Source organism: Strix aluco, chromosome 24 (assembly GCF_031877795.1).
Source record: "Strix aluco isolate bStrAlu1 chromosome 24, bStrAlu1.hap1, whole genome shotgun sequence".
NCBI lineage: Eukaryota > Metazoa > Chordata > Aves > Strigiformes > Strigidae > Strix > Strix aluco.
In genome coordinates, this window is record NC_133954.1 from 9156612 (window position 1) to 9173232 (window position 16621).

The 16621-nt window shown below is 69.3% G+C and overlaps 3 protein-coding genes across 5 annotated transcripts in view; 2 read left to right on the forward strand and 1 right to left on the reverse strand.

Annotated features, from left to right (window-relative positions):
- The window catches only part of ERBB2 (erb-b2 receptor tyrosine kinase 2), a 10614-nt gene extending 5273 nt beyond the window's left edge, over positions 1–5341 (forward strand). The window contains 26 exon segments of the mRNA XM_074849403.1: positions 230–356; positions 458–531; positions 615–705; positions 827–1028; positions 1135–1268; positions 1381–1471; positions 1558–1680; positions 1682–1719; positions 1804–1851; positions 1976–2096; positions 2098–2115; positions 2206–2328; positions 2414–2512; positions 2600–2785; positions 2867–2914; positions 2916–2951; positions 2953–3024; positions 3116–3191; positions 3278–3424; positions 3520–3617; positions 3693–3863; positions 4032–4112; positions 4114–4173; positions 4175–4307; positions 4396–4655; positions 4657–5341. Coding sequence (XP_074705504.1) covers positions 230–356; positions 458–531; positions 615–705; positions 827–1028; positions 1135–1268; positions 1381–1471; positions 1558–1680; positions 1682–1719; positions 1804–1851; positions 1976–2096; positions 2098–2115; positions 2206–2328; positions 2414–2512; positions 2600–2785; positions 2867–2914; positions 2916–2951; positions 2953–3024; positions 3116–3191; positions 3278–3424; positions 3520–3617; positions 3693–3863; positions 4032–4112; positions 4114–4173; positions 4175–4307; positions 4396–4655; positions 4657–4887 — 2888 coding nt within the window. The 3' untranslated portion in view covers positions 4888–5341.
- Positions 5342–5514: 173 nt separating this feature from the next.
- MIEN1 (migration and invasion enhancer 1) lies at positions 5515–8115 on the reverse strand. Of its 2 annotated transcripts, none has more exons than XM_074849407.1 (4): positions 8019–8115; positions 7290–7387; positions 6864–6940; positions 5515–6435 (listed from the first exon to the last, which is right to left on the reverse strand). In XM_074849407.1, the coding sequence occupies exons 1-4, from the start codon at positions 8090–8092 to the stop codon at positions 6352–6354; spliced, it is 333 nt and encodes a 110-aa protein (XP_074705508.1). In that variant the 5' UTR covers positions 8093–8115; the 3' UTR covers positions 5515–6351. The 2 variants fall into 2 exon arrangements, with proteins under 2 accessions (XP_074705508.1, XP_074705507.1); XM_074849406.1 differs by lacking the exon at positions 5515–6435 and adding an exon at positions 6442–6738.
- A 1205-nt stretch (positions 8116–9320) lies between these two features.
- On the forward strand, positions 9321–16148 carry GRB7 (growth factor receptor bound protein 7). Of its 2 annotated transcripts, none has more exons than XM_074849404.1 (15): positions 9321–9331; positions 12218–12371; positions 12530–12671; positions 12769–12925; positions 12998–13119; positions 13236–13313; positions 13584–13721; positions 13797–13907; positions 14027–14125; positions 14669–14749; positions 14831–14947; positions 15027–15087; positions 15195–15282; positions 15695–15788; positions 15856–16148. In XM_074849404.1, exons 2-15 carry the CDS (start codon positions 12226–12228, stop codon positions 16000–16002), a joined length of 1581 nt encoding a protein of 526 aa, XP_074705505.1. In that variant the 5' UTR covers positions 9321–9331; positions 12218–12225; the 3' UTR covers positions 16003–16148. The 2 variants fall into 2 exon arrangements, with proteins under 2 accessions (XP_074705505.1, XP_074705506.1); XM_074849405.1 differs by having other exon boundaries at positions 15030–15087.
- The last annotated feature ends 473 nt before the right edge of the window (positions 16149–16621 follow it).

Genomic DNA, 16621 nt, shown 5'->3' on the forward strand with positions numbered 1-16621 from the left:
TCCAGAAGTGTGAGAAGTGCAGCAAACCCTGCCCGGAGGGTGAGCAGCCTCGGGGGTGGGGGGGGGGGGGGGGGGTTGTGCCCTGAGGGGGGCTGTGGGGACCCCAGGGGGCGCATGTGGGGTGCTGGCTATGTCCTGGTGGGGTGGTCCCTCCGTGGTCGATGGGGCAGGAGGAGTGAGTGCTTTGGAGGGAGCGGGGGTCCCCAGCCCTGCTGTCCCCCCCCCGCAGTGTGCTACGGGCTGGGAGTGGATTTCCTCAAGGGCGTCCGCGCCGTCAACGCCTCCAACATCCAGCACTTCGCCGGCTGCACCAAGATCTTCGGCAGCTTGGCCTTCCTGCCCGAGACCTTCGCCGGGTAAGTGCCTCGTCCCCCCCTTGAGCCCACGGGTGGCCGTGGGGACCCCCACCAGGACCTCCCCCCCTGCCCCTCCTCAACTTCCCTCCCATCCCTGGCAGGGACCCCAGCACCAACACGCCGCCCCTGGACCCCAAACTGCTGCGGATCTTCGAGAGCCTGGAGGAGCTGACGGGTGAGAGCGGGGGGAGCCGGGGGCTGGGGGCTTCGGATGTGAGGGGGGGGGGGCACAGGGTGGTGACACTCAGCTCCCCACAGGCTTCCTCTACATCGCCGCTTGGCCGTCCGGCTTGGAGGACCTGGGTGTCTTCCAAAACCTGCGGGTCATCCGGGGCCGCGTGCTGCACAAGTGAGCGGGGACGGGGACACGGGGATGGGGACATGTTGGGGGGGGACGATAGGGGGACACGGGGGGTGTGTTGGGGGGGGCGGGGGGGTCCGCACGCACTCACCCAGCGCTGTCTTGGCAGCGGCGCCTACTCGCTGACGCTGCGGGACCTGGCGGTGCGGGCGCTGGGGCTCCGGGCTCTGCAGGAGATCAGCAGCGGGATGGTGCTCGTCCACCCACAACACCCCCAGCTCTGCTTCCTCCAGAAGGTACCTTGGGGCAGCATCTTCCGCAACCCCCGCCAGCGCCTCTTCCAGACCCACAACAAACCCCCCGAGCAGTGCGGGTAAGCGGCACCCGTGGTGGAAGGAGGTGGGGACACGGGGCTGGGGGGGAGAGCTGGTGAACCAACCCCCCCCCCACCTCGTTGTTGATGGTTTTCCCCCTGCAGAGAGCGAGGGGCTGGTCTGCTTCCACCTCTGCACCCACGGGCACTGCTGGGGCCCCGGCCCCACCCAGTGCGTCACCTGCGAGCGGTTCCTGCGCGGCCAGGAGTGCGTTGCCTCCTGCAACCTCCTGGATGGGTGAGCGGCGAGTCTTGGGGACAGCAGACAGACCCCCCCCACCCCCCCACATCGCTGCAGAGGGGGACCCCTCTTCCCTACACCCCACCCTCACAGCCCCTTCGCCCTGCAGAGCCATCCGGGAGCACGCCAATGGGACGCGGTGCCTGCCCTGCCACCCCGAGTGCCAGCCCCAGAACGGCACCGAGACCTGCTTCGGCTCCGTGAGGATGGGGGGGACGTGGCGGGGGGTGGGGGGGGTCACCCCAGACACCTGGGTTCCTCACACCTTGCCCCCCCCGCTCTGCAGGAGGCGGACCAGTGCATGGCTTGTGCCCATTACAAGGACGCGCAGCAGTGTGTGCGGCGCTGCCCCAGCGGGGTGAAGGCGGACGCCTCCTTCGTGCCCATCTGGAAATACCCGGATGAAGACGGGCGTCTGCCAGCTCTGCCCCACCAACTGCACCCACTCGTGAGTCGGGGAGGGGGGTGGGGGGCGGTATCTGGGCACGGGCAGGGGGTCGGGGGGGCGGGCTGCTGACACTGTGTCACCCAGGTGCACGATCCGGGATGAGGACGGCTGCCCCGTGGACCAGAAGCCAAGGTACAAGTGCGGGTGCCCTGGGCCACCCTGACCCCCCACCCCTCTGAGTGCTGGCGGGGATGGGGGAGCTCCTCCAGCTGGGACCCCTCCACCCCGTCACCATCTCCCCGCCCTGTCCCTGCAGCCAGGTGACGTCCATCATCGCCGGCGTGGTGGGGGCTCTGCTGGTCATCGTCCTCCTGCTCATCACCGTCGTCTGCGTCAAGCGCCGGCGGCAGCAGGAGCGGAAGCACACCATGCGGCGCTCTGCTCCAGGAGACCGAGGTGGGGGGACTGGGACCCCCTGGATGGGGCAGGAGGGGACACACACAGACCCCCAGGAACCCACCCCCCTCACCCGTCTGTACCCCGCAGCTGGTGGAGCCGCTGACGCCCAGCGGGGCCCTCCCCAACCAGGCCCAGATGCGGATCCTGAAGGAGACGGAGCTCAAGAAAGTGAAAGTCTTGGGCTCTGGTGCTTTCGGCACCGTTTATAAGGTGAGGGGTGTGGGGGGGTGCCACCGGCGGGCTGGGACCCTCCCCGCTCTGCACCCCCTCACCCATGTCCCCCGCTCCCTTTCAGGGCATCTGGATCCCCGACGGGGAGAGCGTCAAGATCCCGGTGGCCATCAAGGTCCTGCGGGAGAACACGTCGCCCAAAGCCAACAAGGAGATCCTGGACGTGAGTGTGCCGGGGGTGAGCGGTGCTGGTGACAGCCCCCCCCCTCCCCGAGCCTGATCATCACCCCCCCCCCAACCCTATCTGCAGGAGGCCTACGTGATGGCGGGGGTGGGCAGCCCCTACGTGTCCCGGCTGCTGGGCATCTGCCTGACCTCCACGGTGCAGCTGGTGACGCAGCTGATGCCCTACGGCTGCCTCCTGGACTACGTGCGGGAGAACAAGGACCGCATCGGCTCCCAGGACCTGCTCAACTGGTGTGTGCAGATCGCCAAGGTAGGACGTGGGGGGGACTGGGGGCGACTTTGAGGGGGGACACGGAGGGGTTGGGGCCATCCTGACACGTGGTGCTGCCAGGGGATGAGCTACCTGGAGGAGGTGCGGCTGGTGCACCGGGACCTGGCCCGCTCGCAACGTCTTGGTCAAGAGCCCCAACCACGTCAAAGATCACCGATTTCGGGCTGGCCCGGCTGCTCGACATCGACGAGACCGAGTACCACGCTGACGGCGGCAAGGTGGGGCGTGGGGACCACGGTGCTCCCCCTCGGGGACAGCCAGCACCCCCCCCTGCCCTGGTCATCACCTCTCCGTCCTCCCCCCTCCCAGGTCCCCATCAAGTGGATGGCGCTGGAGTCCATCCTGCGCCGGCGCTTCACGCACCAGAGCGACGTCTGGAGCTACGGTACGTCGGGGCAGCCCCGTCCCCAGGCTCGGGGGGAGGCGTGGGGCACCGCTCACCCCCATCCCTGTGTCCCCCCCCCGCCCCAGGTGTCACCGTTTGGGAGCTGATGACCTTCGGGGCGAAGCCGTATGACGGGATCCCTGCCCGGGAGATCCCCGACCTGCTGGAGAAGGGCGAGAGGCTGCCGCAGCCGCCCATCTGCACCATCGACGTCTACATGATCATGGTGAAATGTACGGGGAGGGGGACGAGGCTGCAGCGCGGGGGACGGCTGGTGTCGTGCTGGCCCTTCGCTCCTGGCCCTGACAGCACCTGCCTCTGCCCCCAGGCTGGATGATCGACTCCGAGTGCCGGCCCAAATTTCGGGAGCTGGTCACCGAGTTCTCCCGCATGGCCCGAGACCCCCAACGCTTTGTGGTTATCCAGGTACGCGGTTCCCCGGGGGTCCTGTCCCCCCACCAGCACCCCAGTTCGGGTGCTGAGCCCTGCCCTTGCCCCCAGAACGACATGGTGGGGCTGCCCGGCTCCATCGACAGCACCTTCTACCGCGCCCTGCTCGAGGAGGAGGACATGGACGATCTGGTGGACGCCGAGGAGTACCTGGTCCCTCACCAGGGCTTCTTCAGCGCCGAGACCTCCACCACCTACCGCAGCCGCATCTCCTCCACGCGGGTAGGTGGGCTGGGGGGGTGTGGGGGGGCCAGGCGGGAGCCCCACTTCCCTAGCAGAGACATGGGTGAGCCGGGGCCAGGCAAGGCTGCAGCCACGTCTCTGGGGGGCAGGGGGGGATGTGGGGTGCAAAACCCCTGTCTCTGACTCCATGCCCTCTCCTGCGCCCAGAGCACGGTGGAGACCCCGGCCGACGCGGAGGAGGGTGAGGGCTTGGCCGCCTTCCCCTTCCCCAGCCCGGGCCTGGCGGAGGGGGCCGGAGGGCCCCGTGGTGGAGGGGCCGGAGGGGGCTGGGGGGGGCCAAGGTGGCCCTGCAGAGCCCGACGGGGCGGGAGCCTGGCACCCTGCCGCGGTACAGCGAGGATCCCACCGCGCCGGCGGCTGAGGAGAGCGAGGTCCTGGACCCTGAGGGCTTCACTGCCCCGGCCCCCCACCCCACCATGCCAGGTACAGACGGGACGGGAGGGACCCCCCACCCCCCCCCATCACCTCGCCGGGCCACGGGGGCCCCTTAACCCATCTCTTGTCCCTGCAGAGTACGTGAATCAAGCCGGGGAGCGGCTGTCCCCACCCCGGCATCCCCGTGCACCCCCATCCCCGCCAGATAAGCCCAAGGGCCACCAGGGCAAAAATGGGCTCATCAAGGAAGCCAAGCACCCCTTCCCAGGGCCCTTCGGCCATGCTGTGGAGAACCCCGAGTACCTGGCACCCCCCGGCCTGCCCGCCCCCAGCCCCTTCAGCCAGGCCTTCGACAACCCCTACTACTGGAACCAGGAGCCCCCCAAGGCCGGCGGCCCCCGAGGGCGGCCCCAGCACGACGCCCACGGCTGAGAACCCTGAGTACCTCGGCCTGGCCGGCCCCGACGACGCTGGCCGTGTAGGGCCAGGCCACGGAAAGAGACACCCCCCCCCCTGCCCCAACTTCGCTGAGGCAGCTTGGGGAGGGACAGCACGCGGCAAGCCGCAGCCATGGGGCTGGCGGCCACCCCCTTTGCCCGGGGGCAACCAGGCTAACGCCGCGGGGTGACACCGGCCATGGAGGGCTGGGAGAGCCCAGGACGCTGTGGGACAGCACGGCAGCACGTGTGGGGACGGAGAAGGGGGTCACCCTTCATGCTAGGTGCTGCTCTGGGGCCCCCCCCTCAGAGCTGGGCACTGGTGGGGGTGACCCACACCGCGCTGAGCCGGACAGTGCTCACACTGCGACCGGGAGCAGCCCGGGGAGCTCGGCCCCAGCATGGCCCAGAGAAGCACCGTCGGCCACCGTCACCCCGAAGGCTCCTCCGCCACCCACCACCTCGCCAGGGCTGTCCGGGTCCAGCTCAGCCCGTGGCCGTTGCCACCCTCCTCCCGGACACACGGACTTGCACTGAGAGCAGGCGGAGGCCGGCTCACGTCCCGGCTCCTCCTGGATTCTTTTGAAGCCGACTCTATCGCACCGAGATGTATATTTGATAATTGTACATTGGTTTGGTTTTTTTTCTACTCCCTTTGTCTGTGTGGTTCCACCTCCATCTCCCGGGGACCAGGAGGGTGCAAACCTGCTCCTGCCTGGCCACCGACCAAGGGCAGGGCAGGCAGGACCCGATCTAACCCCGCTTTTGCGCCTGGGTGCCTGTGTCCCACCCCTGTTCTCGAGGGACACGAGAGGGGCCACGTTCTCCTCTGTCCTTTATTCAGCACCGGGCCGTTGGGTTTATACACAGTATAGAATAAATAGGGCCCCCCCTCACCCCCCCGCCGGCTCAGCTGCCCCGTGGCGAAGGGCAGAGTCATTACAAGCGGAAAGTGAGAGCTGAGAACAGGGAGGGGGGGAGCTCACGGCCCTTCAATCAACCTCTTGGCCGTGGGGACGGAGCCAAGCCGGGGTTCCCAGGCCCGGCCGGGGCAGCCGGTCCCCGCTGCCCTCGCCCCAGTTTAAACAGTGACAGGAGAGACTTTAATCATTAACGAATCATGCTAAAGTTTACAGCGAGTGGTTTTTGCTCTGCATTAACCTGCTGGGAGGGCTGGAGCTGCAAAGTCTCCCCCCTGCCGCACCCCCTCCGCAGTGCCTGGCCTGGCTCCCCTGAGGGCTGGGCAGAGCATTCACGGAGGACCCCAAATCCCCAGTGGGGGCTGAGGGAGGGGGCAGCCCCCCCTGCACTGCGGGGAGGCAAGCGCAGAGGAAGGGGGAAGGCAAAGGCAGGCAGGGGAGCCCCCCCACCACCGCAGCTACACCCCACAGCAGGAATGAGCCCCAAAGGCTGGGCCAGAACAGCCCCCCCAGCACGGCCAGCCCAGTGACGCCAGTACCACCGCTCTGCCCAGCCCAGCGCTCGCCCCAGTGCCGCGGTGGCGTTCCCCGGGAGGCTCCTTACGCTCTCGCATTCCCCCCAACGTCCCCGGTCCCCTCTGACGTCCCTGGTCTGCAGGAAGCTAACGAAGGCGGTGAGGAGCGAAGCGGGGGGGGGACGCCGAGGGCACAGGGAGATCCCAGCTGGGCACGGGGCTACAGGATGACGCAGGGGGGGCGGCTGTTGGTGATTTTCTCCAGCGGTTCCCCATTCCTCGCTCTGCGAATCGCTTCGATGAGCTGAGGAGACAGAGGGGAGGGGGCGGTCACGCCCTAGGCCGGCCTCGCTGCGAGGTCTGGTGGGGTAAGGAGCACTCTGGGCGTGGGGGGGGACATGCAGCGGTTGGGAGCACTCAGGCACAACACGTGGAGGGCGGGCAGTGCCACGGGCCCAAATTACAGCCACGCCGAGGTGGGAGCTCCAAGAACCTTCCCCCTCTCATCCCACACGAGCAGCGGGAGCTGGAGCAGGTCCCAGCAGGGTGGCAGGAAGGGGAACAACACCCGATGGGATCGTGAGGCTTCGGTGGAGCTCGGGTGAAGCTGGTGGGTGATGAAATGGAGGCGTCGAGGGAAAAAACAGTCACAGGGGAGCTCGTCGCAAAACCAAACCTCCCCACAGCCACCAGCCTGGCTGACACAAGGACCCCGCGGGGCCGGGTACTCACGTCCTTCTCGTAGGGAAAACCTCCGTTCTCCAGCTTGGAGAAGACCAACTGCCCGTTGATCTCAATCTCAAAGGCACCTGAAAAGCACATGGGGCTGAGCCGTAAGTCCTGCTCCTGCTCCGTGCGGCACCGCCAACCCCCTGCCCGTCCTGCAGCTGCTCCTGCAACACTGAACCCTGGCAGAAGCATCCAGGAGGCAGAAACACCCCGGTGGTACCCCCAGACCGTACCCCCTGCAGCAGGACCGGGCTGGCAGAGCACACAGGGCACCCCTGGAGAGCTTGGGGGGGGCTCCTGCCCTGCTCCCGGCAGACCCGCAGGCTCTAGAGTCTCTGCACCCAACAAGACCCCGCAGCGGGGGCAGGCCGGGGTCACCCCAACCCCAGCAGTGACCCCTGCATGGTGCTGGCTGCCGCGGGCCCTCACCTGTGCCCCCCAACCTGGACTCGATCTCGATGTCGGGGTACTCCTCCTTCACGGCGCTCGCCAGCTCCTGGTACGTGGGCTCGAAGCCACAGGGCTCGCTGGGTGCAGGGAGAAGCTGCTGAGAGCTGGGTCCGTGGTGTGGGGACCCCCCCAGCAGCACCTCTCACGCAGACACCCCCCGTCCAACACCGCCCCAAACTAAGGAGCCCCCCAGCACCTGCCTCCCCTGCTACTGCCTGTACCCCCACATCCTCCACAACAGCCCTCCCACCCCCCTAAGTCCCCAGAATCCCCCATCCATCACCCCTCACCAAACCCTCCTACCCCCTGCGCCCCCCCAACTCCTCCCCACCAGCCCCCCGCATCCCACCCAGCTCCTTACACACCTCAGCCCCCCAAAATCTCATTACCCTACGGCCCACCCACTCCTCAGCACCCCAACTCCCCCCCACCCTACAGAGCCCCCCGACATCCCCCTCCTCATCCCCCAGGCCCCCCACGTGCCTGAAAGCCCCCCCAGTGCCCCACATGCCCCGTCCCAGTTCCCCCAGTACCCCGGCACCCCAGTACCCTCTTGCCCAGCACCCTCCCACCCCACCGCCCCCTCCGGGTCCCTCCCACCCCTGAAGGCCCCTCAGACCCCCATTTCCCCCGGTTCTTCGCCCCCGGCACGGCCGTGCCTCCCCGCAGGCGGCGGAGCGGTACCGAGGGAAGAGGCCCGGCACTCACCAATACTCCACCACGATGCGGACCCGCCGCTCAGCCCCGGCCGCCGCCGCCGCCTCCTCAGATCCGTCACTCATCGCCGCCGGTCCCGCCGCTCTCCCGCCGCTTCCGGGTTTTGGCCACGTGACGCGGCACTTCCGGCCGCCCCGCCCCGCTCCTCTCGTCTGCTCCGGGCGGGGCCAGCGCGCCCCCTGCTGGCGGGAGGACGCGCAGCCGCGGGGCCCCCCCCGCCCGCCGGGGCCCCCCGGAACCCTCGGGGACACGCGCGGGGACCGCACCGACCCCCCGGGACACCCACCGGCCCCCGCGGAGCCTCTCTAGTCCCACCGGGATCCCACAGACCCATAGGACCCCACTGCCCCTCATGGGACACCCCACTGACACCCCCCCGTGGGCGCCTTGGGCCCCCCCAGACCCCAGGGGATGACCCATAGGACCCCATGGAGCCGCCAGCACCCCCCGTGGAGACCCCCTGATCCCCCCATGGGGATGCATCTGGGGGCTCTGTGCCCCTGTGGGACCCCAAGCGCCCCATGGGGACACCCACACCCCCTGCGGGGACACCCACACCCCTTATAGGGGCACCCACAAGAGACCCTCCCCTCTGTCCCCCGCAGAACCCCCACAGATCCCCTGAGGGCCCCCCCCCCCCATGTCCCACTGCTCCCCCCCTCAATCCCACAGGGCACCCCCCGGCATCCCTGCAACCCTCCAAACCCCAGGGGACCTTTAACCTGCGTGAGACCCCCATGAGACCCCCCCACACCCCACGGGGTCCCCACCTATCCCAGTCTCTGGGCTGACCCTGCAAGACCCCCCCCACCCCACGGGACCCTTCCAGCCCCCCACGTGTGGGGTCCCAGTGGAGCCCCAACCCAAACCCCACAGCGTGAGGCCGGGGACACCCGGCGGGGGGCACAGGTTGGGGTGCACCTGACCCACACCCCCAGGACAGCCACGGGGTCCTGTGTCCCCTCACCAGGCTCTGACCCGCCCCCCCACCGGGCTCAGCCGCTCCTGGGGGTCACCCCAGTGCATTGTGGGAAACTCCCCATCACCACCGTAGGGTCGTGAGATGGGGGTTTGGGGGGGCTTGGACCCCCTGTGCTGGCACGGGGCCTGTTTGGACGCCCCATCCCGGGGCCGGGGGGCTGGGGGGCACCCCTGGGTGGCGTGGGGGGGCTGGGTGCCGGGCGGCCGGCCCGGGGCGGCATGATGTCAGGCGGGGGCGGGAGCTGGCGCAGGTAGATAAAGCCGGGGAGAACAGGAATCCCCGGTCCGGCGGGAGGGTGGCGGGACGCGGCGGGCGCCTGCAGGTAGGAGCGGGACCGGGGTGGGGACCCCCCGCGTCGTGGGGCCACTGGCCATCCCGGGATGTCGGCCCCATCCCACCGGCATGACCCCGGCCCCCCCGCTGCACCCCTGCCCCTTCCCTCCCGCCCTTCCTCCCGACTCTTCCTCCTCCTCTGCCGCCCCGGCAGGGCCTCGCTGCCACCCCGCAGCCTCCGCACCCCCGGTCCTGCCGCCCCCGTCTCCCCTCGCCTCGGCACCCACCAGCACCCCCGCCCACAGCTGGGGGCCCTGGGACCCCATTCCTTAGCCCTGGTAGCCCTGGGACCCCATCCCTTAGCCCTGGTGGCCCTGGGACTCTGTCCCTTAGCTCTGGTGGCTCTGGGACCCTGACTCCTAATCCCGGTGGCCCTGGGAACGCTGTCCTATAGCCCTGATGGCCCTGGGACCCCATCCCTTAGCCCTGATGGCCCTGGAAGTCTGTCCCCTAATTCTGGTGGCCCTGGGATTCCATCCTACAGCCCTGGTGGCCCCAGGACCCTGTCCTATAGCACTGGTGGCCCTGGGACCCTGTCCCTTAGCCCTGGTGGCCCTGGGACCCTGTCCCCTAATCCTGGTGGCCCTGGTATCCCGCCCTATAGCCCTAGTGACCTAGGAACCCTGACCTAAATCTCTGGTGGCCCTGGGACCCCATCCCATAGTCCTGGTAGCCCTGGGACCACATCCTGTAGCCTCAACATCTCCCAGTCCCCCTGTCCCACCATCCTGCTGGCCCCTGGGACCCCGCCCCTTAGTGCTGGTGGCCCTGGGACCCGATCCCTTAAACCTGGTGGCCCTGGCACTCTGTCCCTTGATGCTGGTGGCCCTGGGACCCTGTCCCCTAAACCTGGTGGCCCTGGTCCCCCTAATCCATAACCCTGGTGGCCCTGGGGCCCAGTCCTATAGTTGTGACACCCTCCAGACCCCCACCCTATAGTCCTGGTGGCCCTGGTCCCGTTGCTCCATAGCCCCAAGGCCTTGGTCCCCCTGTTTGTCCCAGACCCCAGGGACACCCTGTGTGTGTGTGTGTGTGTGTGTGTGTGTGTGTCCCATCATCACCCCATCAGAGCCCTGTCACAGCCACCAGGATAGGGCTGGCATTGGGGTGACCTGAGGCCACGGTGATGGGCTGGCAGGTTAGTGGCAGGGCTGAACCACTGTCCCAGGGGCCCCGTGGGGTCCCCATCTGTCACATGCCCCATCAGCCCCTCCGGTGGCTCCTGTGTGGCTTGCAGAGGCCCTACACTGTGTCCCACTGTGGGCAGCATCACCCCACATGACCCCTGGCTGTCCCCCCGTGTCCCCAGGCTCACCCCGGAGCCTGGCCAGGCAGGGAGACCCCGGCTGGGGCTGGGGAGCGGGGACGGAGCGGAGGATCCGTACAGGATGGCCAGGGCAGGGCCGGGGACGTGGCGGGGACGGGGACGTGGCAGGGACGGGGATGGGGATGGTGGTGGCAGCCACGCGATGACATCGGTCCTGCCTGGCCATGGACTTGGACCCCGAGCTGGCCGGGAGGCAGCGGGTGAATGATTAACCCGGCCCCGCGCGACATCCCAGGAACGGCGGGGCCCGGCGTGCGCGTGCCCGTGGCCACCGAGTGCCACCAGTGTGGCCGTGGGAGCCGTGCGTGTGTTACGTGTGCCGCGTGCCGTGTGGCCCCTGCCTGGCCCGGGCGACCGGCGGCGGGGCTGGCCGTGCCAAGCCGCGCTGTGCCGTGGCAGAGCCGACCCAAGGCCGTCGCGAATCATTTTGGGGCCAAAACCGGAGTGTTGGCCGGTGTCCACGCGTCCCCCCTCCCCGAGTGCTGCGGCACCGCGTGGGCGCTGGCACCGGGCACCGGGCGGGGGCGAGGGGTGACGCCGCGGTACGGGGGGCCGTGCCGGCGGGCACCGGGCTCGGGGCAGTTCCCACGGCGGGCGCCGGCTCCCTCGCCCCCGGCCTGCCGGCGCGGCCGCCCCGGCCCGGATGCCAGCGCGGTGAGGTGGAGCTGGGAGCGGCCGCCAGAACTGGTTTGGCCGGGCCGAGGAGGTGTCTGGGCTGGGCCGCCGCCACGCTCCGCTTCCTGCTCCCGCCGGCGCCGCGCTCGCCCGTCGCGGCTCGGCCCGGCACGGCTCAGCCTGGTAAAGCTCAGTCTGGCACAGCTAAGGCTGGTACAGTTCAGCCCAGCACGGCTCAGCCTGGCACAGCTCAGCTCAGCAAAACTCAGCCCAGTGCAGCTCAGCCCAGCAAAGCTCAGCCTGGCACAGCTCAGCCCAGCAAAGCTCAGCCTGCAATGGCTCAGCCCAGCAAAGCTCAGCCCAGCTCAGCCCAGCTTACTTTGGCCCAGTTAGGCTCAGTCCAACTGGGCTCCACCAGCCCCAGCCCAGCTCAGCTGGTGTCTCCCAGTGCCACCAGTCTCTCCGCAGTGATGTTGGGGCACTGGAGAGGGCCCCGCGTGGGACATGGAAGCGCTGGGAGATTCTCGGTTGTCTCGTAAGGGGCTGTGCTCACCGCCAGGCCCCTTCTCCTGCCCCCCAGCTCCTGCACTGGGATGGGGCTGGAGGGACGGGGACACCCCAACCCTTGGCAGCCACTCGGGACTTGGCCGGACCCCGCGGGGTGCTGGGAGGGGGGGCAGGCGGGGCGGTGCTGAGTCACGCCGCCGCACGCTGACTCACGGCTTGTCTGGGCGCCGGCAAAACACCACCCAGGCGGGTGCCAGGGGTGGGCAGCCCCTGGCAGCGCCGTGGCTCTGCCTGCGCCGGTGTGGCGGCGGCGTGGGGCCCACGTGGGGCCTGTGGGGGCTGCCCACGTGTGGCCATGGACCCTCCGGCCCCGGGGACGAGGACCTGGAGCCTCGTGTGGTGCAGGACCTGCTCTTTCCCCCCCAGATAATGCCATGGACGGGGGGGCTCAGCAGAGCAGCCTCCGGGAGCCCCCTGGGCCGGGCAGCACGGAGCAGGAGGGGGTCCCCAGCGAGTGGGATGGGGGCGAGGGCCCCCCCGAGGTCAAGCGCTCCCAGCCCCTCCTCATCCACGGCAGCAGGTGGGTGGGGGGGCCCAGATACTGGGGCTCCTCCTGCAGAGGTTTTGGGGGGGGGGGTCCAGTGGATTGAGGAGACGGGGGGGCACAAGCTTGGGCATGGGGGCACAGGACCTCGTGCCGGGGGGGTCCGAGGGAGCTCAGCCCCTCTCTGCCCGCAGCCGGCAGCCGCCGGAGGAGCCGCGCGCCTCGTCGCTGCCCACCATCCCCAACCCCTTCCCCGAGCTCTGCAGCCCCTCCAACTCGCCCATCCTCAGCAGCCCGGCCCTGGGGCAGGGCCCCCCCCGCGAAGGCACCTCCCACGTGAGTTGGGGGGGACAGGGGGCTTTTGGAGGAGGGAGGGGAGGGGAGGGGTCCCCTCCCACCCCCCCCCGACGCCCGCCCTGGCACGTGCTGGCAGGTGGTGAAGGTGTTCGGCGAGGACGGCGCGTGCCGCTCGCTGGAGGCGTCGGCGGGGACCACGGCGCGGCAGCTCTGTGAGACGCTGGTGCGGAGGACGCGGGCGCTGCAGGATCACAGCTGGGCCCTGGTCGAGCTGCACCAACACCTGGCCCTGGGTGAGCCGCCGGCGAGGCGTGGCACTGGGGGGGTCCCCTCGGGTCGCCCCGCTGAACCCCGTCCCCCCGCAGAGCGGTGCCTGGAGGACCACGAGTCGGTGGTGGAGGTGCAGAGCTCCTGGCCCCCGGGCGCCGACAGCCGCTTCGTCTTCCGCAAGAACTTCGCCAAGTACGAGCTCTTCAAGAGCAACACGGTACGTGGCTGCCGGGGCAAAGCCCGCAGGGACATGGGTGTCCCATGGTGAACTGGGTGTTCCACGGGGACCCTGAGCACCCCGGGGGTCTCCCCTGACCCCCCCTGTCCCCCCAGCAGTCCCTCTTCCCCGAGGTGATGGTGTCCAGCTGCCTGGAGGCAAATAAGAACATGGCACACTCTGAACTCATCCAGGTACGTGCCCGGCCATGCTGGAGGGACCCCACTGTGCTGGGGGGACCCTCCTGTGTTGTGGGGTCCCCACTGTGCCATGGGGACCTCGCTGTGCCATGGGGATCCTGCCATGCTGTGGGGACCCTGCCATGCCGCAGGGACCCCACTGTGCTGGGGGGACCCTGCTGTGGCGTGGGGACCCCGTTGTGCCGTGGGGACCCTGCCATGCCATGGGCCCGTGCCATGGGGACCCCACCGTGCCCCTCAGCCCTTGTTTCCCCCCGCCCCCAGAACTTCCTCAACTCCGGGAGCTGCCCCGAGGTCCAGGGCTTCCTGCAGCTGCGGGAGGCCGGGCGCAAGGTCTGGAAGCGTTTCTACTTCTCCCTGCGCCGCTCGGGGCTCTACTACTCCACCAAAGGCACCTCCAAGGTGAGGGTGTGGGGGGGAGCACGGCCCGGGGGGGTGCGGTGGGACCAGCCCTGACACCCCCCTGCCCCACCCCAGGACCCCCGGCACCTCCAGTACTTCGCTGACCTCACCGAGTCCAACATCTACTACGTGACGCAGGGCAAGAAGCTCTACGGGACGCCCACCGAGTTCGGCTTCTGCATCAAGGTGGGGATGGTCCCGCCTGGCTGGGGGCCGGGGGTCCCGGTCCTGCCGCGTGCGGTCCCCTGCCGTGGGGTCTGTGCCCCCCGGGGCTGCCCCATGACGGCTCCGGCCTCTCCCCGCAGCCCTACAAGGTGCGGAGCAGCGCGAAGGGCCTGAAGCTGCTCTGCAGCGAGGACGAGCAGAGCCGGAGCTGCTGGATGGCGGCTTTCCGCCTCTTCAAGGTGAGCCCCGGCCTTGCTGGGGTGTTACCGGCCCCGTGCTGGGGGATGCTGGGGGGATGCTGGAGAGATGCTGGGGAATGCTGGGGGGATGCTGGAGAGATGCTGGATAGATGCTGGAAGATGCTGGGGGATGTTGGGGGGATGCTGGAGAGATGCTGGGGGATGCCAGGATGATGCCAGGGGGATTCTGGGGTCATGCTGGAGAGATGCTGAAGAGATGCTGGGGGGATGCTGGGAGACGCTGGGCGATGCTGGGGGATGCTGGAGAGATGCTGGGGATTGCCAGGGGGATGCCAGGGGGATGCTGGGGGGACACTGGGCGATGCTGGGGGGATGCTGGGGGGATGTCCCCATCCCTGTGCTAGAAAAGATGCAGGGTGGGTGTCCCTGTCCCCACACGGGGTAGATGTAACTGTCCCTGTCCCCACACTGGGTGGATGCGGAGGTCCCTGTCCCCACACCAGGCGGGTGGGTGCTCCCCCACCCCACTGAGGGACGGAGGCCCCGTGGGCCCCCCGCACCTCACGGGGCCGTTCCCCCCAGTACGGCATGCAGCTCTACCGCAACTACCAGCAAGCGCAGGCGCGGCTGAGCCAGCCCTCCTGGATCAGCCCCACTCCCCTGGTGAGTGCTGCCCCCCCCCCCCTCCCCCGCAGCCCCCATCCCACGGGGACCCCCCCCCGGTCACCCCCCGCTTCCCCGCAGCGAAGCGTCTCGGACAATGCGCTGGTGGCCATGGACTTCTCGGGGTGCACGGGCCGAGTGATCGAGAACCCCAGCGAGGTGCTGACGGTGGCACTGGAGGAGGCGCAGGCCTGGAGGGTGAGTTGGGGTGCAGGGGCGCGAGGGGGGGTCCCCCTTGAGCCCACCCTAACGCCTGCTTCTTGCTTTGCACGGCCAGAAGAAGACGACGCACCGGTACAGCCTGCCCGCAGCCTGCCAGAGCTCCCCGCTCAGCGCCGGTGAGCAGCGCCCGGCCGCGGGCTCCCATCCGGCACAGCCGAGGGGGGGGGGCTCTGCCCCGCGGGGGGGGTTCTTCCCCCCAAGCCTGATGCCCGTCTCCCCACAGCCATCCACCGCACCCAGCCCTGGTTCCACGGGCGCATCTCCCGGGAGGACACCCAGCAGCTCATCGGCCGTCAGGGCTTGGTGGATGGGTAGGGGACCCCCCCCGGGGGGCGTTTGGGGTCCCTGGGGTCATGGGGGGGGTGGACATGGGACCCCTGGGGGGTACATGACCCCAGAGGTTATAGGGCCCTGTGGCTCATGGGGTGATAAAGGACACCTGCGGGGATGGGGGGAGACTTTTGGGGGGGCGGGGCATGGGATCCTGGGGTTGTTGGGACCCCCCCAGGGTTTGCAGGGGATCTGCTCCCAGAGGTTGGGGACCCTGGGGTTGGGGGGGGATGACACATGACAGTCCCCAGGGCTCCCAGGGGGATACAGGGCTCCCAGTGGGTACAGGACCCCAGGGCTTCGGGGAGGGGGGTATCTGGGACTCCAGGGGTGGCAGAGGGGGCCTGGGACCAGCGGTGACACACCCCCCTCTGCACCCCCCGGGGCTCGCAGTGTCTTCCTGGTGCGGGAGAGCCAACGCAACCCCAAGGGCTTCGTCCTGTCCCTGTGCCACCTGCAGAGAGTCAAACACTATCTCATCCTGCCGGTGAGTGCCAGGGGGGCCGGGGGGGGCTGGGGGCTGCCTGTGGGGTCCTGACCCCCTCCCCCGGCAGAGCGAGGAGGAGGGACGACTCTACTTCACCATGGACGACGGGCAGACCCGCTTCGCCGACCTCATCCAGCTCGTGGAGTTTCACCAGATCAACCGCGGCATCCTGCCCTGCAAGCTGCGGCACTACTGCACCTGCGTGGCCCTCTGAGCCCGGCACCGCCTGGCACAGCCGGCACGGCATGGCTTGGCACGGCCCAGCACCACCGGCACGGCTTGGCACAGCCCGGCACTGCCGATATGGCACAGCCTGGCCCAGCCTGGCCCAGCTTGGCACTGCCGATATGGCACAGCCTGGCCCAGCCTGGCACAGCTTGGCACAGCCCAGCACCACCAGCACGGCTTGGCACAGCCCGGCACGGCCTGGCACAGGGCAGCAGGATCGGGCCCAACTCGGTGCAGCACACGCAGGGCTGAGAACAGCTCCTCCACCCCCCACCCGGTGTCCCGGGTGCCGGCTCTGCCCGCGGGGTCCTGGGGTGCCAGCACTGCCGGGCCCCCCCCCGACTCAAGCACTTTCTTCCCCCCCCAGCACCAGCCCCGAGTGTCCCCAAGTGTCCCTGTGGGGGCCTGGCACTGCTCACCCCCAGGCCAGGTGGGCTTGGGGGTCCTCAGCCCCAGAAGCAGCGTCCCGGGGGGGGGGGGGTGAGGGGGGCACCCACCACCGCGTCCCCCACGTTCCCGCAAGGCCAGTTGAACTGTGACATGTTTTTTACCAGTGACAATAAAGGTTATTTTTTCAGAGCTCCTGCCTCGCTCCCTCTAAAGGA